This window comes from Xyrauchen texanus, chromosome 1 (assembly GCF_025860055.1).
Source record: "Xyrauchen texanus isolate HMW12.3.18 chromosome 1, RBS_HiC_50CHRs, whole genome shotgun sequence".
Taxonomy (NCBI): domain Eukaryota; kingdom Metazoa; phylum Chordata; class Actinopteri; order Cypriniformes; family Catostomidae; genus Xyrauchen; species Xyrauchen texanus.
This window is the reverse complement of record NC_068276.1, coordinates 49785981-49809430: the sequence shown is the minus strand read 5'-3', so window position 1 is coordinate 49809430 and position 23450 is coordinate 49785981. Positions and strand designations below refer to the sequence as shown.

Below are 23450 nucleotides of genomic sequence, written 5' to 3'. Positions count from 1 at the left end.
TTCATGGTTCAGTCAGTACGGTTTATATTTGTAATAAAGTTAAGCACTATTTTACTTTGTGTTATTTTTCATTTTAAATCAATTTTAAAAGGTTTTGGTTGATTCATCGGTAGGTACGGTTATCGGTATAATCCACTATCGCTCGACCTTTAGCCACAACATCATAGGCGCATGGGGTTAAGCATGCAACCACTTGGCAATGCCATAAAAATTATATAAAACACCCAAATAACTGCAAATATACACAATAAAAAAAACAAAAAAACATTCAGAACACCCAAGCAAATGTACAGCAAAGCCCTGGCAAACACCCACACCACCCAGCATCGTGGAGACACCTGTCACACGGGCAGGTTCCACTCATTTTATTCCAAAAATGTAAAAATCTGTTGGCTTCTGCTGCAGTGAATCTTGGCCCAAGTTCAGTAAAATGATAGTAACTATGTGTGTGATGATAATCCTCAATGTTCTTAAGATAAGAGGCCTAGTGCGGTCTCTATACCTCTAATCAAAACATTCACCATCCTCTCAACCACACACATGCACACAACACACAGTAATCACCCAATGTAGCCTCTCTAAACCCTAATGGGAAATGGTGATTCTGCCATCTGGAAATGCTAAAAAGCACCCAGCAGGAGAGCTTTAGGTTACATAACTTTCCAAGAGCTGGTGTTAATCAAACCTTGTGGACTGATACAGCTGAATAGCGATCAGAACGGCCATATCCTATTGAGTGTGATACTATGGAAAGGGGAGAGAGTTGATTCCAGATGAGATATGCTGAGAGGGCTAATAAACTGTATGTTATTAGAAATGACCATGTGTGCAGAGACATATGACTCCATGTGATTATGTGGTTGATGTTAGCTTAGCATGTGTACATTTGCACTATAATGGACTATGATATGCATGGTACAGAGAACAAATGTTTGGACTTCAATAAGTTTTCTCATTTTCTTTCCATCAGTTCAGCAATTCAACTGAGACATTTTCAGAGTGCAGACATTCTTATTTTTGTAACATTAGTACATTTTGATATTCCAGAAATGTTGTGCAAGTAAAAAAAAAACATAATTAGGGCTGTCTATTTAAATGTGTTAATTCAGTGCGATTAATTTATAAACACGTTAAAATTAACGCAATTAATTGCATGCCCACGGACCATAATAAGCAAGATTCCTGAGAAATGCAAGCTTGTAGTACCAACTGTTTACTCCAGAGGGCAGTAAGTGAAATTTCAGCTCTATGAGCAACGTACAGTTTATACAGTGAAGAAAACAACACTTCAGTGGGCAGAACAAAAAACATGCGTTACGTTCTTGCGTTCAAAACACTCGAAGGAGAGCAAATGCGATCTAAGGGATATTAAGATGTGTTTAAAGATTGAGTATTAAACTATATTTAGTGGAGGTAGCATTATGCAGTGGGTGTGTTTTTCAGCTGCAGAGACTGTGGGACAGGTCAGGGTAGAAGGAAAGCTGAACGCAGCAAAATATAGAGATATCCTTAATGAAAACCTAGTCCAGAGTGCTCGGGACCTCAGACTGGGCCGAAGGTTCACCTTCCAACAGGACAACGACCCTAAGCACACAGCCAAAGAGCAGCAAGAGTGGCCCAGCCAGAGCTTAAACCCAATTGAACATCTCTGGAAAGACCTGAAAATATCTATCCAACAATGGTCCCCATCCAATCTGACAGAGCTTGAGAGGATCTGTGTGTAGTGATATGAAAAAAATATTTATAGCTTTTTAGCATAAGGCTGCAACTGATTACTGATCTGATTACTTTATGAATGCACACAGGGCTGGACCGGTAATCTGGCATACCTGCATTTTCCCGGTGGGCCGACGCACTTTGGGGCCGATCAGAGGTGGATTGGCCATCTGGAGAACCGAGCGCGCCAGATGGTCGGCCGCGAAATGGGCCGAATGGGCCGCGTTAAGCTAATATAAGCCGCCACGTTTTGCAGAACAGACCACAAAATGCCGCCGCGATATGCAGAAAAGGACAGTGAACCACCCCTCAACAACTTTTGGCTCACCCGCCTCCCCCAGTTGCCATGTAAAATCCCGGGCCGATTTTTCTTCCCAGTCCAGCCCTGACTGTACATGACCTCTTGTACATTTGCAAAAACATATTGTTAATGCACTCATCTGACAACAAACTGCAATAACAAGGCATTTATTTCTGCAGTATTGCAACAATGATGGAAAGTTCCAGCCCTGCCAACACATGTTATCCAGAAAGACGACAATAATTTACGAAAATCTCATGCCATGTGACAACTCTGACAGAGGAGAAATACCAAATCATAGATGACTTCCTGAGAGTCTGTCGCAATCTCTGACTCTTCCTCTCCTGCACAAAGACAGAAAATTGGAACACAGAATCTGTGTGGATTTCAGTTTTAATGATTGGTAGCAAAATGAGCCTATTATAAATTATATTTATTGAAATATGAATTTATAGACCAATTATTAGGTCAAGGGTTTCTAGTTGTGCTCATCTAAAGCTCTCTTGAAATTTGAGATGTCAGACCATCAGTTGTGCATTAAAATTTTGAGTGAAAGGAGCAGAAGAGGGAGAGAGAGAGAGAAAGAGTGGGAGGAGCGCTGAGAGTTTGTCGCTGAAGAGAAGCAGAAGTTGAAGTAGAAGTTGAAGTCGAAGAGCCCACATCCGGTAGCCGTGTAGTGGAAATGCAACTGCAAGGGGAAACAGAACAACACTGTGCAACAGTGGGTGTCTCTCTATCACAGCTGGTCCAGTCAAACACCATTTCTTACCCTCAGTAAACACAATTAATTATGTTTATTTTTTGCATATACATATTAACAGTTTACGTAAAAAGTTTAATGTTGTCATCATTTACATATTTTTATGCAAACACAAAAAAAAAGTTAATGAATGAAAGATGCTCATTCACAGTGTTCACGCAATAACTGGTATTGCAACGGATGTCAAGATTTTCATTGGAAAAAATATGGAAATTTTGTTGTATCCTTTCAGAAGACTTTGTATATGACGCACAAGCTGCATGGACTATTTTCATGATTAGTGAGTCACTATCAACTGCCATTTTATTGAAAAAACAGATCAGGATTTTCATAAATTATCATATTGAGTTCTGCATTAGAAAGAAAGTCATAAGGGTTTTGACCGGGCATTAGTGGGAGTACATTTTTGGGTAAACTATTTCTTTAAACATGTTAAGTACATATAATCACCATGCACGTATTGTACATATACAGAGTTCAAAATCTCGACCAGCTGACACTTATTTAAAGGAAGCACACACTCTTTCAAAACACAGCTGGCCCTATTAACACTGAAGAGCATGACATAAAACAGACAACCAACCAAACCTCTGAATACACAACTTAAAATTATGTGTAGCTGAGGTTCAGCATAAATCCTCTCCCACTTCCCAATCAAAGAGGTCAATTCGCATAGGCAAAATATGTGTAGTCGAATACTTACGAGTATGTGTGAAACGGGCGTATGCGGTACAAGAGCAGCACGTGCTATAGTGCTTTCACATATGCTGCATTTGCAGTGTGCTACTGATCCGCAGTTTCTGTGTGCCACAAAATCAAAAATGTGTAAGGAATTTTGCTAAGAAGGAGAAGAATGAGACGCATTTACGTTCACTCTGTCCTTTTTTTAGGGTAAAAAATCATATATGATGGCATTTTGCAACTTTTGGGACTATAATCATACTTTTTGGTTCTCTTACGAGAGGTTCTCTCGTATTGCGTAAGCTAGCTTACGCTACGGGAAAGATTCATCTTTTCTGAGATATTGAAGCCAAAAAATTATCCTTAATTTTGTATCATTTGTCAACGCAGTGCAGCAACTGCAGACCTTGAGCGGGCTAGCTAGCGAGCTCATTGGTTGCTCTGCGGCAACTGCTGCAGCCTATAGATCGAACTTGGGCTAACTCGCGTCCAATGAGAGAGCGTCACGCGCTTACTGCATCAAAGCCCGCCAAAATGGCCGTGGCTAGAGTGCATATAAGCGTAGTTCAGTAGGCTGGAACCCTGATTTTCATCTCTTCAGCGAGCTCTTCCATTCTCTGAACTGGAAGCCGCGTCGCCGTTCGAGGGGCATCTAGCAAGCTTGGACAGCGCCGAAGAAGCCGGCCATCTCCGCCACCTTCAGCCATCCTGCGAAGCTACGCCATCCGGCGACGTATCCTTTTTAGAGCAAGCTAGTTCTTAACGAACTTCACAAAAGAGTAACGAGCGTCTTTTTTAAGATGCCTCGCACCACTTGCGCTTCATGCCGCGCCCCTCTCAGCGCCGGAGACCGCCACATCATCTGCGCTCTCTGCCTGGGACTGGGGCATGCAGAGCTCGCCCTCGCTGAAGGCGGATGCGACCTCTGCGGGCTCGACTCGAAGCGCTCAGAACCGAAGCCGCCACGCCGCCTTCCGTTCCGCCGCGCAGGATAAAGCACCGCTCCCAAAGGCTGCCAGAACCGGTGATAGAAGCGACTGCCTCACCAGAGCCTCTACCTCGAGCATTGCTCTCACCCTCCCAGCCCCCCCGGGACGCGCAGTTGCCGCCCAGCGGCCGCACTGCGGCCATCTCGGAGGACGAGGCGGAGGATAAGGGCTGTTCCATCATGGCTTCGGACAGCGAGGAGTGGTCAGGCTCCCACGCCGCCTCCTCGGCCCAGGAATCCAGCAGGACCCGTGCCGGAGTCAATGGGGAACTAACACGCCTCCTCACACAGGCCTTCGACCGCCTCGGGCTCGAGTGGTCACCACCCCCTAAGCAAGCTCCCAACAGACTCGACGGCTGCTTTCTTCAGAGCCGTCGCCGCGCAACACCCGCGCCCGGCCGCCCCTTCCTGCCGGAACTCCACACTGAGCTTGCAAAGTCGTGGAACGCGCTTCTCGGCCAGGATCCGCTCCCACGCCTGCACCTCTCTCGCTCGTGGACGGCGCCACCGAGAAGGGCTACTCCTCCATCCCCCGGTCGAGGATTCGGTAGCAGCACACCTTTGCCCGCCCTCCGGGAGATGGCGGTCTAAGCCAGTGCTCCCGTCTAAGGCCTGCAGAGCGACTTCCGCCTATGTTGGCCGCGCCTATTCTGCCGCATCTGCTCTGCACTCATGTCTTACAGATCCTCCAAGCAGACCTTCTTCGGGAGTGCGATGAGAAAGGCAGGCACCCAGAGGCTGTTACAGATCTAAGAAGCGCGACGGACCTCGCCCTTCGCACCACCAAAGCTGCAGCCCAAGCTCTAGGGAAGTGCATGGCCTCGCTGACTGTGACCGAGAGACACCTGTGGCTAACGCTAGCCGACATGGGAGAAGCAGAGCGCTCCACGTTCCTCAACGCACCGCTCTCTCTGACCGGTCTCTTCGGCTCCGCGGTGAGTGGCATTGTTGACCGCTTCAGAAGTCCAGAAAGCCACCCAAGCCATGAACCTTTTCCTGCCGCGTCGCGCTAGCTCCTCTGCAGGCCGCCCACGTGACCAGCCTCCTGCACGAGCCTCTTCACAGCCCCAGCTCAACAAAGTCAGACTTCTCAGCGTCGACAGGGCGGCCGCCTCGATCAAGGCTCAGACAGCCGCCGCGAGACCGCCGCCCCGCTGGCCTCGGTCTAAGGTTGCGCTTGAAACCTGAGCAACCGAAGTCCTCCTAGCCTTGTTGAAAAACGACGGCTCAGTCCCGCGCGGCCGGACCACCGTCAAAGCTTCGCCCCTGTCAGTCCCCTCTCTCAGGCTACTACAGTGGTGGATTCAGCAGCCAACAAGCCGGTGATACTGCCCGCTTGCTCTGCACTCAAACGCCGCTTTCACGGCGACCCAAAGAAATCTTGTAAAGAGCAAACATGCCTTATGTGTAGAAAATGTGCCCACAATCCAGTGTTCACCCCTACACACAAGCATTACACTTCCCGTGTTCCTATCAGAGCCCACTACATAAAGCGACACAGCCCGCCGAGTGTTAGAGTCAATAAACGCCCCACCTAATCAGTCGCTGCGCCCTTCTCTGGTCAGCTCTGTCACACGTCCAGCCTTATGTGTAGAAAATGTGCCCACAATCCAGTGTTCACCTCTACACACAAGCATTACACTTCCCGTGTCCCGATCAGAGCCCACTCACATAAAGCGGACACAGCCCGCTCGAGTGTTAGTCAATAAACGCGCTCACGAATACGTGCGCGCGCCCATTCTCTGCCCACTCTGTCACACGGCCAGCAAACACTTCTCTGTATGTAAGTCCCGTGCCCGTGACTATGCTCACGCATCACTTAACAGATGTGACTCTTTCCCCATTCACCTCAATCAGGAAGTCACTCACAGTGCGAGCAGTCATGCATAAGCACAGTAAGCGCGCTCACACATTCTGTTCAGCGCGCTGTGTGCAGCAATCAGGGCGATTTGGCCATTCACCCTCTAGCGTTACACTTCAAAGCGTGGGAAGCTATCCCAGGGATATCCAAATGGGTGTTAAGCAAAATAAAACAGGGCTATTTGCTACAGTTCGATCGCCACCCTCCCCGCTTCAGAGCGCGGCTTGAAACTATTGTGAACACGGAAGCAGCCTGCATGCTCCGTTCAGAAATAGCAAACCTTCTGTGCAAAAGGGCCATAGAGAAAGTGCCGCCTTCGCTGAGCGAGTCGGGGTTTTACAGCCGTTATTTTCTTGTTCCCAAGAAAGACGGCGGCCTCAGACCAATATTAGATCTCAAGGGTTTGAACAAGGTGCTTGCAAAAAGACCGCTCAAAATGCTTACAATCAGGAAACTCCTCGCAGCATACGCGCCAGGGGACTGGTTTATCTCTCTCGATCTGAAAGATGCCTATTTTCAGATTCAGATAAATCCCCGTCACAGGCCATTCTTGAGATTCGCCTCGACGGCCAGGTTTATCAATACACCGTCCTTCCGTTCGGCCTGTCTTTAGCACCCCGTACTTTCACGAAGTGCATGGATGCGGCGCTCGCACCCCTGCGGAGTCAGGGCTTGCGATTTCTGAACTATTTGGACGACTGGCTGATTATGGCACAGTCACATACGGAGCTTCTGTCTCACAGAACAGTTCTCCTCAGCCATCTGAACAGTTTGGGTCTTGCAGTTAGGGCTGGGACGGTTACCGCATTACCGCAATACCGCGGTCACGTGACTCCAACCGCGGGTCTGAGCTTGTCACCGTCGTCACCGCAAAAAAAACAAAAACAAAAAAAACATTGGCCTGCACATGTGTGCACATTGTGTCTAATGACATGGATTCATTGTGTCTAATGACATGGATTCATTGATTCTAATGATATGGATTATGTCTAATGATATTAGCCTACATGGATTCAAGGTTTTCTAAACAAAACTTATCAAAATATGGAGCAAATCCGACCTTTCGCGAGTTGGGGAGCGCAATGTTCCATGACACATAATAACATTCCATTTGTATTAGAGATGCGCGGATGGGCTATTATTATTTAATCCGCGAACCGCATCACAAAACTCATCTGTCCGCACCAACGCTTTTTGATAAATTTTCAAAACCACATCCATGGCGCTGACTGTTTTAAGGTCTGAGCGATGCAAAGCGCTGCTGCCGCGAGGCTAGAAAGCTCTTGGCTGTTCTAGAAAGGAGACTGATCCAATGCAGCAAAGATATTTTAAAGGCTAAAGTCCCTAGTAGGCTATAGCCTATTGGCTATGTTGTATCCCCAGAATATCAGCAGTGAAGTCCGTTTCCAATTGGCGCACAGGGATAAAAATAAATAAATAAATAGTAACGCACATCGGCAAACCTGACTACTAGGCTACTGTAGCCTAAAATTTTATCATTTTGTTTTGAATTTTGTTTAAAATGCATTTTAAGATTTCTATTTATTTCTCATGTCTGTGAGGCAGTAGGCCTAGCCGCCGAGTTTCGGTTCATTTATGAGAGAGCTCACGCAGAAGAGATCGCATCGGCGCTTCCACGCCCTGCTGCTGATTATATGTCTGCTATATTTGCTTCTTATTTATTAATTCCAGGCAATTAGTTAATGAAACAGTGATTAAAATTAAGATACAATTTATACAAAACGAAATTTTAAGTTAAAGAAAGGCTTTCTACAAAACAAAACTTAATAAAGTGGTCAAAATCATGTCTGACCTATCTTCAATGCGAATATATCTGAGAATAATCTTAAATAAGGAAATCTATACAGTGATTAGTTCATGCCAAATTACTGCTTGATGAAAATTTGACAATTTAAAATTGTGCTCGTTTTTTTTCTTCGGATGTAGGTGACAATATTTAAAGTCTGTCTATCAAAAGCGACTTCTGATGTGTGCGCCAAAGTCTGTCGGGGGGGGGGGGACTTCTCTGATCCAATGTAATGTATTTAATGCGGTTTACCGCTATACCGCGGGAATATCTTGCTTTTCAACCGCTGTTAGAAAAAATCCATACCGCCCCAGCCCTACTTGCAGTCAATTGGACCAAGAGCTCACTACAGCCCAGTCAGGCAATTTCCTTCCTTGGAATAGAACTAGACTCCGTGGCAATGACGGCTCACTTATCTACACAGCGCGTGCGCCGAGTTCAGCGACTAGCCGCGTCCTTTCAGATGAACAGCCTCACGCCTCTGAAAAAATTTCAGAGAGTGCTAGGTTACATGGCCTCAGCCGCAGCAGTACTTCAGCTGGGTTTACTGCGCATGCGCCCGCTTCAGCATTTGCTAAACACCCACGCGTCTCGCCGGGCTTGGGCCACAGGCCGCCAGCCGATCAAGGTGACTCAGACCTGTATTTCAGCTCTGCAGCCCTGGACAGTGGCCGAATGGTATCAGCGGGGAGTGACGATGGGAGCTGTATCTCGCCAAAAAGTCATCTCGACAGACGCGTCCAATACGGGTTGGGGCGCGGTCTGCGAGGGCTCTCCGGTTTTTGACCTATGGTCAGTTCAGGAAAAGCTCCGTCACATAAATTGTCTGGAAATGATAGCGGTCGAGTACGCGTTTGTGCGCTTTCTCCCGGTCATTCAGGGTCACCACGTCCTGGTCCGTTCGGACAACAGATCTGTGGTATCCTACCTAAACCGTCAGGGCGGTGTCAGATCCAGGAACCTCTTCCATCTGACGAAACGCATACTGAGTTGGTCCCAGTGCCACCTGCGCTCGCTGAGGGCGAAGCACGTGCCAGGCCACCTAAACGACGGCCCAGACAGACTGTCCAGAGACAATATTCCTCCAGGGGAATGGTCCCTGCACGCTCAAACAGTCCAGAAGTTATGGCGCATATTCGGCAGAGCAGAGATAGACCTCTTTGCGTCAGAAGAGAACTCACTGCCCAATATTTTTCTCGAAGCGAGGACGCAGCTGGCCCAGGACTGGCCCAACCGCCCGCTTACGCCTTCCCTCCCGTCTCGCTATTGCCACAGGTAATGCAGAGGATCAGGGAAGCGCGTCACTCGGTGCTCCTCATAGCCCCGCTGGGAGAATCAGACATGGTTCCCGGAGCTTACGCAGCTGTCACTGACAGCGCCGTGGCCCATCCCAGTGAGAGCAGATCTCCTCTCTCAAGCTCGCGGCACGATCTGGCATCCCCACCCAGAGCTGGGTGCTGCACGCGTGGGTGATCAACGACTACCCGTCGCTCTACCAGAAGGGGTAATAAACACCATCATACACGCTAGAGCCCCTTCCACGAGAAGACTCTATGCGTCAAAATGGTCTGTGTTTTCAAAATGGTGCACCGACAGAGACCTGGACCCACGGACATGTGGGGTGTCGTCGCTGCTCGTGTTTTTACAAGAGCTGCTGGATAAGGGCAGATCCCCATCCACGCTCAAAGTGTATGTGGCGGCCGCCGCGGCGTTCGCCGAACCCCTGCACGTCCAGTCACTGGGAAAAAAACGAGCTGGTCATCCGCTTCCTCAAGGGAGCTAGAAGGATGAACCCCAGCGCCTCCATCGGTTCCTATCTGGGATCTTTCTATAGTTCTCGAAACTATGAAAGCCCCCCCTTTCGAACCGCTTCAATCCGTGGAATTGAAATACCTTTCACTCAAAACCGTTTTTCTGACTGCCCTGTCATCAGTCAAACGTGTGGGAGACCTTCACGCGCTGTCTGTCAGCGCTGCGTGTCTTGAGTTCGGACCAAGTGACTCCAAGGTCATTTTAAAGCCTAGACACAGCTATGTTCCCAAGGTGATCAGTACTCCTTTCAGAGCACAGGTAATTTCCCTATCGGCGCTGCCGGCATCCGATAGCGAACGCGACGCCAATCTCCTTTGCCCAGTCAGAGCATTGAGATTGTATCCGCCTCTTTCAGACGCTCTGAGCAGCTTTTCGTTTCGTTCGGAGGGCGCACCAAAGGTCTCGCCGCCTCGAAACAGACACTGTCTAGATGGATAATGGACGCTATTGCTGCCGCGATACGGCGTCAAAGACCTGCCATGCCCGTTGGGCATTAGGGCTCACTCCACTAGAGGCATGGCCTCATCGTGGGCATGGTCCAGTGGGATTTCCATTCACGACATATGTGTGGCAGCGGGCTGGGCTTCCCCCTCCACCTTTGCCAGATTTTACAATCTGGAAGTGCCCACCCTGCAGGCAAAACTACTAGCGGTTTAATACGCTACAGCTCCCCTGGTGAGCTACACTGATGGGACTCATTCCACACAGACCGGCACCGCCGCTCTGTCGTTCCCTTCCCACTTTGTGCTTATGTATTACACACACACTGGCCCGCACTCTTGCCGGCCAAATATTATTTCCCCACTCACAAGGGCTCCCCGGGTCCCCCACCCCGGGGCTCATGCAGTGGATGCTTGGCACGACGGCGTTGACAATGGGTTCCGTAGCATAAGCTAGCTTACGCAATACGTGAGAACCTCTCGTAAGAGAACGAATCGGTTACCTAACATAACCTCGGTTCTCTCTAGATGAGGGAACGAGTATTGCGTAGCCAGCTGTGCTCGCGCCACGAGCGACTTTCGCTTCATTCAATGAAAACCAGGGTTCCAGCCTACGAACTACGCTTATATGCACTCTAGCCACGCCCATTTTGGCGGGCTTTGATGCAGTAAGCGCGCGGACGCCTCTCATTGGATGCGAGTTCGCCCAAGTTCGTCTATAGGCTGCAGCAGTTGCCGCAGAGCAACCAAAGAGCTCGCTAGCTAGCCCGCTCAAGGTCTGCAGTTGCTGCACTGCGTTGACAAACGATACAAAATTAAGGATAATTTTTTGGCTTCAATATCTCAGAAAAGATGAATCTTTCCCGTAGCGTAAGCTAGCTTACGCAATATTTGTTCCCTCATCTAGAGAGAACCGAGGTTACGTTAGGTAACCGATTCGTTTTTCTTGACCCTGTAATTTAGTAACTGTAGAACACATTAACTGAAATTATGTGTATATGATGAAATTATTACAGTTTCTTGACAATCTATGTCTATTTTAATGTGAACAATGCGCTGCCACTTTAATTCAGTGCGGTGCAGCACAGCAAAAATAGACTCCGTCCGTAAACCATCGCTGCTGGAACGGATTGACGGACTGCATCCGCGTGCAGTGTAAAAGCTCTAACCTGTTAAAATGGGTACGGAAAAAAATACGGACCGCATACGCACTGCAAACGGAGTATGTGTGAAACGGGCGTTAATATTCATAAGCACTGTACAGGGTTGGCCACATCCTAATTCAACAGGAAACGGGTTCATGCACTTGGATCTATTTGAATGATACTTGAATGATGGACTTCGAAAGACATTAATCTTAAAATATTTCTTTTTAAATAATATAAAAAATAATAATTATTATATATTATATATATATAAATTGTCAACTAATCTAATCAACATCTTATGGAGTTTTGTGTTCCTTGCCACAGTCACCTTCAACTTGCTCACTGGGGTTATTAATACAATTATTTAATTTCTATACACAATTTAAAATAATATTTAATCAAACTACACAATGATGACTCTAGACATTAAAGATATTACAGTTAAATGTTTTGTTAATGCATGATTTATGTAAAGCTGCTTTGAAACTATGCGTGTTTTGAAAATCGCTAAACAAATAAAATTGACTTGACAATTTATTATAGCATATTTCTCGATGGCATTGTAAAAAGACTTAGGCTGTTGGAAATGTTGGATAATGCGCTTAAATAAGTCACACACACACACACACACACACACACACGTCAACTGTCCCATGAAGTGATCATTGTATACTATATATAGGGTCTGATATTAGATTTTTTACTTCCTTGTTATCGTTCTATGGACTGGATTCACACACTAGCAAATCACTTCAAACTGTTTAAATCCTAAAAAGAACATAATTAAGTCCGATAATTTAAGATGCCCCGGGATACTGTCATATACGTAACAAGTACACAGCCTACGAAACAGGAAGAAAAAAATACCTTACTAAACCTTTAAAATAGAAAATAAATCAATTCTAATCCTGAAACACAGATACATTAGAACATTTTATTGCGGAATTTATTGTTATCAGTTGTGGAAAAGGGCTGTCACGGTGGCAATTTCTTACCACTGCGGTGTGGGTCAGATTCTAATAATATTGTTATACTCCAATATTCAACAACTAAATATTACTAAACAGTGGGATGATAATTAAATATCCTATATTGTCCTACCTTTGCTGGAAGTTTTTCAATTATAGAGGCGAGTTATGATGTTTCCAGCCACACTGAATACACGTCCAGAACGCGGTGTTAATCTCATCAACAAAATTTACACACAAAAATGTGTTATTTGATTCAATTTACAAAGTTTTAATAATTTTACTTCAAACATTGTTGACGAAAATATGATGAGAAATAAACACTGCAAGATATTACCAATGCACTGACAATATTGTAGAAGAATGAAAAATCTAAAATTTCCAGTCCTAAAAATCTCCAGTTTTAGGATTGTGAGAATTTTTTTTCCGTTGATTGAGGTGTCGAGAGATGAAAGCACAGATCCCCGGTGAGGTGCTTTTAGAATCACCTATTTTCAAATGGATCAGCCATTAACAAGCCATCAACAATAAAAATATTATTATAACTTACATCTGCAATGAAGTTAACGCACAACAGAGTTTGAACACCTGAGCGAGTATTGTGAGGATTGCTTCGTGCATTAGCCACAGTAAACTTCAGAGCTTTTTGATAACCTATTTTCAAATGCGCCTTATACAGTATGTATAGCCTGCTATATATGAGCTATATCAACAACATTAATATAATATTATAACTTAAATCAATGAATCTATGAAGGCAGGGAATGCACAATGGATCTTGAGTTCTAGATAGTGTGCATTAACGGGCACGAGCCCTTACTTTATGTTGTTTTTTCACATGTTATCATGAATAAACTCTTGTGCGTTAGTTTGTGAAGGAATTTAGGAATTGTAACATCAGTCGGGAATGAATGGACGTGTAGTTGACACACCTAGTTGAGGTGTGCTTTTGGCTAGAGTTGCGAGCGCAAAACGCATATCTTGAGAATATGCCGTTACCATAATAATGAGCAAAATCAAGACTTCACAAAAAACGGAATATTAATGATAAATAATCCCCAACACAGTTACTAAAGAACTACATTTATTATACTCATTAAATGGCATCATTTCAGGAATGTATTTCAAGTTTTCATAAGGTCTTTTATGTAGGCCAAGTTAATGTTAACGTAACGTGCATAACCACCAGTGGCACGCTACCTACAGGTGGTTGTCACAGTGAAGCAAGCAGCCCTAGTTGTGAAGTGTTTACCAATTAAAAGACAAGTAACTATATTGTATGGAATTTTCAGTCATAAAACAGATAGTTCCGAGACTTCCGACTTTAAATTCAAATTGTTCAAACCCGCTGTAAAATGACTATAAAACACATGTAATATAAACAGTAAATCTGCTACATAATGTAGGCTATATTTGCCTATAAATTGCCATGTTGCTTGGTAACCACACACAGCCGTAAGTTACCGTATTTTCTGGAAATAATGGGCCAGTTGCATAAACATGAACTTTAACAAACTTAGACTGTGTCTAACAATTAGGCCTAGTCTGATCGACTAAAGATGCCAGAGAAAACCTGTTGCATAAAACAAGCTCACAACTGTCTTCAGTAAGATGGTCTAATTTGCATTGCAATGTGGGAAAAGTAAGACACTGAACTTAAACAAACTTAAACATAGATGTAAACAAAAGATAGTCAAGGGATTTGCAGTCCTATGCCACGTCCACTGTTTCCTCTTAGTTGCGATTATACGTGGTCGCACACTTCTAAAGTTGCTCCCGCACAGAGAGAAAAACATCCACGCAGGTGATGGACTCAAGTGTATGGGACCGGCTCAAAGTAGCACCTGAATTTAGGTCACACCTGGTCAAAATCACATTGTTGTGAAAGAAAAGGATCTACACATCGTGCACAGTGTTTCCGGTTTGATTTAATCAAAAACCTCTGTAATTGTCTATAAAAGTTTTTCATATTATGTTTGTTTCACAAAACAAAAGAAAGTGACAAATATGCCACATCTGTGTAAACACTCACTGGCCACTTACACCAGTACCTCTACTTATTCAAAAGATTATATAATCAACCAATCATGTGGCAGCAGTATAATGTGTAAAATCATGCAGATATGGGTCAGGAGCTTCAGGTGATGTTCACATCAACCATCAGAATGGAGAACAATTTAAATCTCAGTGATTTAGACTGTGGCATGATTGTTGGTGCCAGAAGGACTGGTTTGAGTATTTATGTAACTGCTGATCTCTTGGGATTTTCACGCACAACAGTCTCTAGTAGGGTTGCATGGTTTACCAGTACTAAGGAAGTACCGAAATACAATTTTTTTTTAAATGATACGATATCATCTTGTTAAAAATATGCTGTCATTAGCAAAATAATATAAGATGTGACAGTTTTGCGATGAATTTAATGACAATTTGACAATAAAAACCTCCGGTTCAGGAGATTTCAGATTGAGAGTTGCAACAGGAGTATCCCAGCATTAATGGGAAGCTTGATACAACTAACCCCTAAAACAGGAAGAACTCAAATATCTGTCAAAATAAAAGTTTCGCTAACATGAAAACTCTATTCAAATGGATGCGTGAAATCGAAGACAGAAAAATATAACTACTGTATAAAAATATAATATTCATAATAATAATTATGTAATATTAAATAGTTGTTATATTTAATAATAGTATTATTATTATTACTATTATCTGTAAGCAATATCACAAACGCAAGCAGCCTTGTGCCACAGGTAATCAGCCTTAATACTGTGAATTTCTGTTGTGCAGCATTTTATTTCACCAAAAATAACAATTATTATAATTTTTTTTTATTAAAATGCCATTAAACACCATTTGATCACAACAATTAATTAAAACATTTAACATGGAATCCAGAAATTCAAACAGAAAACACATAATTTGTATCAGTGAGACTTTATGCAGTCATTTTCTGTGTAATTTCATAACAAATCTGAGGCTTTTTATTTGTTGATTATAGTTTTTACAGATTTAGTATCGATACTGAGGTACCAGGGCTGGTATCGTACCAAAGCCAAAATTTTGGTATCGGAGCAACCATAGTCTCTAGAGTGTAAAGCGAATGGTGCGAAAAACATCCAGCGAGCAGCAGTTCTGTGGGTGAAAATGGCTTGTTAATGTCAGAGGAGAATGGCCAGACTGGTCCAAGCTGACAGTAAAGTGACAGTAACCCAAATAACCAAACGTTACAACAGTTTTATGCAGAAAAGCATTTCTGAACATACAAAGTGGTCTTCTGCGGTTGTAGCCCATCCACATCAAGGTTCGACATCTTGTACATTCTGAGATGCTATTCTGCTTACGTCGAACATTGGAGGCGGATGGTCTACAGCAGCAGAAGTCCCCCTCTGGGTACCACTACTCTCAGCTTAGAACAGGAAGCTGAGGCTGCAGTGGGCACAGGCTCACCAAAACTGGACAGTTGACGATCGGAAAAACAACGCCTGGTCTGACAAATCTGGATTTCTTCTGAGGTACACAAATGGTAGGCCCACTGCAGCCTGTTCTTTTTTTTTTCTTGGCTGACAGAAGTGGAACCCAACGTGGTCTTCTGCGGTTGTAGCCCACCCACCTCAAGGTTCGACATGTTGTGCATTCTTAGATGCTATTCTGCTTACTACAATTGTACAGAGGGTTTATCTGAGTTACCATATCCTATCTGTCAGCTCAAACCAGTCTTACCATTCTCTGTTGACTGCTCTCCTCAACAAGGCACTTTCATCCACAGAACTGCCGCTCACTAGTTGTTTTTGTACCATTCCCTATACACACTAAACTGATGAACATGAAAATCCTAAGTATCAGCAGTTACAGAAAAATTCAAACATGCCCATCTGGTGGTTCTTCGCCTCCACATCGTGCATTTAAAATTGTTTAACGCACACCTAGCCTATCCCTTCCTTATCAGATTTGGATCAGACTCAACGTGCCGATCCTTGATCCATCTAATGAGGTCAGTATCAGAGCTGATTCCGATCCAGGTATTGGATTGGTGCACCCCTAGTTATGACGGACAAAATATTTAAACTCGCTGCAGAAAATAATTTGTAAAGGCAAAATACTCATTCAACATTAAAATGCCACTACAGTCTATATGACTGATGTTTTCATCTGTTTGTGTGTAAGCTTGTGTGTTTTGATGTGTGTGTTTGACCGACCAACATCAATAATGTATAAAATACAGTAGAGTGTTTCCCCTATTTGCATATTGCAGCGGCGTTGTGCCACTGCTGAATTATGAGCGCCGCTGTTGGGATTTTACATGGTTCATTTACTATTATTGACACAACATAACGCTTGCCATCCCCAGTCAGCTGAGCATTTTGTACACTGCAAAAGGGACCCTACCACACATGCACACATATACACGCATATACTCACAGTGACTTCACTACATAACATGTATCAAACTCGCTTCATTTCAAGTGGCCCACAAGCTAATTTCTGAAACACAGGATGGCAGGGGATCGCAACGTTTCACTGAACAATCAGTTAGTGCCAAGTGTGCCGCACAGGCCCTCAAAAGTGAAGCCAAAACGTCTCGAGCGCCCCCCCGTGACTGGTCCTAGTATAGGTCATAAACCCCGCCTCCCCATGTTATTCAACAGGACGTGAGACAAACTAAACAATTAAATTACAATTATTTTTCCAAAGATAGAAACTACAGTAAATGACAGAAACTATCACGTTGATGTAATTTCAAGTGTTTGTTTTCAAAATAAGTTTGTTTTTAGTTATTTGATGCTATAAAAACGGTGCAGTGACATCATGATTGACAGCTGTGATTGACAGGTTCAACAGGCCCTTTGAGGGCACAAATAAACCCTGATTTGGCCCAGTCTGAAACAGAGTTTGACACCTCTGTTGTAATCTATTCTTCGACCAACATGCTTTAATACGGGTCCGGCGTTGCGGGCTTGCACACAACAGCTCAGCTGCTTAAAAAAAATCCTAAGGGAAACAGTTCAGTAGGTTGCTTTGGACTATGGTTCACAGGACCTTTCGGATAATGGAAAAAAAAACATGAAAAAAACTTACTGTATTAAAAAAAAATGCAGTAGAATAATTAACAATATTATGACGGTCTCATTATCTCTCATAATTAATCATTTAACTCTTTATCAAACATCTTTTAACATAACGCTATTGCTATTGTTGTATAAAACAGGTGTTCTGCTTCACTCATTATTCTTTGTAAAAAAAAATAACTTTAAAGCACAATTAAACTGTCATGGCTTAAACTTGGTTCACACACGGCCATGATTTTGCCATCAAAGACCACTTTTGGGGAATGGACCGTTAAAAATGTTTTTTGTCGCAGTCTTTGATTGCTTATGTGACGTTCACCAAAAGCTGATTAATTGCCTTTGCAATGAATGCTAGCCTCCAATGAAGTTCTGGCAGTATCAGAAACATATGAGTTAAAACTATTTGTATCATACAGGCTGACATAATGTGGTACAGTGTGCCATGGCTTTTACCCAAGATTTCACTAGGATCATATCTTATATTGTGACAAGCAACAAAAGTAAAGAAAATTCCGTACAGTTTCTGCTTTAATGAATGCTACATGATATTAAGGAGTCTGTTTGCTGCTTACAAACACTGAACTTAAACAAACAGGCAACAAAATTGAACCCACTCCTTCAATTGAGACAGACAAATAGTGCTGTGAATGTTTGACAAAGCCTAGACAGTTACTAGGCCAATATCCAGACAGTCCAGACTTCCACCACTATAGACACAGCCATGCCTATGGGCTAATATTGGACAGGAAACCTTACTGATGGACAGTAAAAGATCAATAGTGTGACCATTGTGAAAAAGCTATGGGGAGAGAGTGTCTTGTAGAATATCCTCTGGATCATCGCTAGAAAAATATTTTGACCAGATAACTTTACCTTAAATGAAGATATTCTTCAATGACATGGCACAGGCCATGAGGTGAAAGAGAATGGACTAATAGAGAAGACAGGGAGAAATGAGGAGACATGGGGGAGAGAGAGAAGCCTGCCTCAGACAATGGAGGAGGGGTCTTGTTATGGGACTTCAGTTGGGGGGGGGAGAGAGGAGGGTCGGGAATATCACAACAATGGAAGCTGCACACAAGCCAATTTTATTGGGAAAAAAAGGCTTCTCTCCTTTCCCTCTGTCTCTCAGCTGCCGCGAGGCTTAGTTGTGGTATGGAGTGCCCCCCCACAGAATGAAAAACTGTGTTGCAGGTCACACGTTCGTGCCCCAGGCACGGTCACAAGTGTGTGGGATCTGGAAGTAAACAAATATCTTCCACACACACAAAAACACAATGACTGCACTTTTATTTTTAGAGGTTTATCTTCGTGTCTATGTCCTGATATAATTTCTGAGTTGCTTCTAAAAGCTTTCTCTCTGTCAATCTTTCAGTACCTCTTTCACCTAGCTGAATTTCTGTTTAATTTCTCTGGGACTCAGAAAATGGATGCAGAATGGTACGTCATCTTATCCTAAAGTGCTGAGGCATAGATATGTCATGACAACTACTACTTTTACGCATACCGGCTTGTTCACATTAATGGGCTCTCCTCTCTCATTCAGCTTAAAGCCTAAATGTTCTCACACCAGAGCTGTGGAAAGGAATGTGGCTTTGAAACCAAGTCCATTTGGACTTATTCTTCCAAACTTTCTGACTGGAATTATGCAGTTGTCAGGAAAACACCTACTAAAACACCTATTAGCCTTGAGTAACACGTAATCTTCACCAGTCGCTGTCCACTCTGTGTGTGTGGAGCTGCCTGAGCCCCGACTCAATGTTGGTAACATACATTCTTATGTAAACACACATGCATGTCAGCAAGATCGAGGTCAGCAAAAATTATCGACATCATGTCCATATATTTTACGATAAGTCAATAGCGTAATTATCGTGACAGGCCTACTGAGGCACAATCTAGCTTGTGTTATTGTTAAAGAGTTATGTCAACAGTGGCTGTATTATTGCTCAGGTTGTGAATTGGTGAAGTGGTCTGTTTTTCAGGGGTCTGGATGAATCTGATGAGACAGGGCTTTGTTCCACATCACGGGAATTTCAACATCACGCACCCTACAGAACTGAACCCCTGCCCTTCCTAAGGGAAAGTTAGTCCATACTGGAGAGCAATCTTCTGGACAGAAAGGGACTGTGTGTGTAGATTGTGATGCGAGCGAAAGAACAAACCACTGCCCATCAATCCTTGTCTTTATAGATGCTTTGAGCAAAAGACACACTGTCATCCAACTCCTACTATTAAACAGAGCTTTATTTCATAAAGCTATAATTAAAATAGAGACTTTTAACTGCAACCATCAATTCTTGCAATAATATATGAGCAAAACCTAGTAATCATTCTCCACCTGAAGGTAGGTGTGTCTGTCTATGAAATCTTTTATTTTTTTCAACCAGGACTATGCTTGGATATCAAGCAAGTACAGATAACGGTTTCAGGCCTGGTTCTCTTGGATTGTTCCGTGCCCTCAGAATGATCCCAAACCGACGCTTACATTTTGGAAAGTCAGATGTACAGTACAGGTCTGCGTTCCCAAAATGCATTCCAAAAAATGCGTTCCAAAAATTTTTCCCAAAAGCATTCTCATTGGCACCAATGGTTTCTACAATCTACTTAGGCTTATGGTGATTTTGGGATACGCAGCGCAGTACAGTTGCCAAGGCAACATTGTCATTCATGCAGAAAAGTGGGTAACAATTTACAATAAGGTTCCATTTGTAAACATTAGTAAATTAATTTGGTATGATGTACTAACAATGAACAATATAATATTACATCATTTTTTTAATCTTGGTTAATGTTAGTTAATAAAAACTGTTCATTGTTAGTTCAAAATGCATTAACTAATTCTAACAAATACAACTTTTAATTTTGAAAATGTATTAGTATATCCTGAAATTAACATCAACCAATATTAATAAATGCTGTAAAAGTATTGCTCATTGTTAGTTCACTGTAACAGTTCATGGACAGGCAAGGAGGCAGCGGGAACTGGCTGAACAGTCATAAATTAAAAGTTAAAGTTTAATCATAAACTTAACTTAAAAAAAACATAAACAAATACAGACACACAAGCAACGCGGCCACGTGCATCTCTCACTCTCAAATTGCTGCCTCCCGGCTGATTAGCCCGATCCAGGGCCGGCCGTGTGTCCACCGCCATGACGCACTCTCCTCCTTTCCTGGAGGGGGTGTCGTTGCCCTTCTGGCCGTGCCTGCCGGCAGGTCTTCCCTGCTTTTTGGAGCCCTGGGAGAGACGAGGGGAGGGAAAGAGCAAGGCAGAGCGACAGAGAGAGAGAAGAAGAACATGCTCGCCAGCTCCCGGATGCGCTGTTGTCTGGTCCTCAACCGCTCCTCTGCCCTCTGGCGGACGCCACCTCGCTCCTCCCCTACCAGACGGTAGCAGTTCCTCCGGCCCCTGGTGGACAGAACCACTCCTCCCCTTCTTTGGAGGACTGTAGTGGTTCCTTCGGCTATCGGTGGCCGGCAGCGTCACCTCCGTCCCCAGGCAGACGGCCACTCCCCTGGAGGATGGCAGTGGCGAGGACTCCGCGACAGCGCATCCCTCCTAGGTTTCAGCACCAATGGCACCAATAACAGTTCAAGGACAGGCAAGGAGGCAGAAACTGGCTGACCAGTCAATGTAAAGTTTAATCAGAAACAACTTAAATCAAACATAAACAGACACACATGCAACACAGCCGTGTGCATCTCTCTCTTTCTCTCGAACTTCTCTCTGGCTTGACTTTATCCCCCTCCCGGCTGATTAGCCCAATCAAGGGCTGGCCGTGTGTCCTCACACATGTTCACAAATGTAATTAACTATTGTTAACAAATGGAACCTTATTGTAAAGTGTTAGTTAAATGTGGAAAGTATTGTGGAATGTCAACAGAAAAAATAGGGGTTAAACTATCTAAACTAAGACAAGGCATGGTTTGTGGTCAAGTGCATGGCATATATTACATTGTTGGCATCATCTTAAGCCAAGATTATTTAGAATCTGCATTATTAACAGGGATGTCACCAAATATTCAAGACTGTGGGAAATTAAAGTACAAGTTTAAGCCATTGTTTCTAAGTTTCGGCCATTGCAAAACCCAAACTGATCGAACACTAATCTGAATATTGGGGGAGCATGTTCGCTGTCTTTGGTGGTTACAGACCAACTTCTCAAAACTAAAAAGGTGCACAAGCATTTGAGTGAAAATTTCATTTCATTATCTAACTCAAAACACCAACAGTGGCATCACAAAAACTTGCAAAAACCGATACAGGAACTGAAATTAGTCTAAATGGCATGAAATGCCACATGCATGAGGATTGAATGGCTCCAACCCAAACTGCATGGTAGAATCAACCAGATTATTCTTCTAAATACAGGCCATGTGCGTTTGGGGGTTTGCATGCTAAAAGACAAACTGCTCTATACCCACTTTGTATGAAAGAGGAGCAGATGGTCATATTAGTGCTGCTGGCAAGATGGATCTTAACAGCATGAATTAGCACATTCTCCATACAAATGAGCTGACAACAACAATAACATTTTATATCAGCAGTCACGCTTGATTTTTATTGCGTTTAGATACAAGGTGAAGTTTTTACAGTGTCGCTTGCTGTAGTGGCGCTATGGTAAGATAGCTCAGTTTGGGTTTTGTTTCCACACTTCGACAACAGGAAGAGAAGTGCAGCACAGATGTATTCAATTTACAACGCAAACTCCAGTCAAACCAACCTCAAAACTAAATAACATAACTTTAAAAAGACAACAGAGTCCCTTAAGCTCGAGCATGATCATTGATACAGTTCTTTAGAAAATATAGCGAGGGCCGAAATTAACTTAGGAGGCGATCAGCTTCCTATATCGGTAAGGAAAGTGAAAGATCCGCTTTTTATGGGTTGGCGTGATGATGCAGATTTGGGCGCAGGTGAAGACGCTCAAACAAAGGACATTAAACGTGAACTATACATTCCCTTCCCCCTTCGCGGATCCCCTGGCCGCCTTCTTGAAGTCCCTTACCTGCATGTGTAATGTCGGACAGGTCATAGTTCCTAGAGGTGCTGGGGAACTCCTTTAGTTTACGGTTGGAGAGGATGAGCGCGCCGCTGGACGCAGCCTCCTCGAGCGCTTTCTCAACGCTCCTGCTGGCCGCTACGGTCGCCGGCAGCTGGGCTCCATCCCCAGTAGCCATCAAACATTAAATATTTAACGACAGGAACTCCTTCTAAACGTTCATTTTATCCAAGGAAGATGTTCCAGCGATGTTCCCCAGCGGGGAAGTAAGTTTTTGAACTCCAAAAGTGACGTTAAATCCAGTGACAGGGTAAAGTTGCGTTCAAGGCAGCGGAGCGGTGAGATGACAGTCAATCTGCTGCTGGAGAGAGCAGAAACGGGAGGGGCGGAGTTTACGGGATTGAGCAAGTCTTGATTGACAGAGCGGCCACACCCAGTAGGCCTACGTATGGCCTCGCGAAATTAACACAAAGCGCTGCAGTCATCGAAACAAGGAAATTATAAAGCTTTTTGTCGTCCGGAGGTTTTGCAATACGCAAGAAGTTCAACGCGAACAACATATTTTGCAATGTCTGCATATTGATGCATTCTGATAAAAAAAAAATTGAAAAGATTTACAACAGCAAGGCAAGCTTCTATCACGAAGCATTTCTCTGTTTCTAGATCTATTAACATGGCATGTGCACTAAGTGAAAGAGAGAAGGAAATATAGGACATAAATAGTACATTAACAAGATGATTATATCATTAGTTCACCAAAGTTTTGCTTTGTACATTATTTAGAACAACCTCTCCCATCATCTAATGAGAGCATGTCTGAACTGAAAATCCTAATCTCAAGATCTAAAAACTGTCTTGGATGTATGTATTTATTTCATTAAAAAGCTTAA

At 43.8% G+C, this 23450-nt stretch overlaps 1 protein-coding gene across 2 annotated transcripts in view; it reads right to left on the bottom strand.

Moving 5' to 3' along the window:
• The window catches only part of LOC127648840 (leucine-rich repeat and calponin homology domain-containing protein 4-like), a 59984-nt gene extending 37061 nt beyond the window's left edge, over window positions 1-22923 (bottom strand). For both annotated transcript variants that reach the window (XM_052133628.1, XM_052133620.1), the window contains exon 1: window positions 22567-22923. In XM_052133628.1, the coding sequence (XP_051989588.1) occupies window positions 22567-22738 (172 nt within the window). In that variant the 5' untranslated portion in view covers window positions 22739-22923. The remainder of the gene's footprint in view (window positions 1-22566) is intronic.
• Between the last annotated feature and the right edge of the window lie 527 nt (window positions 22924-23450).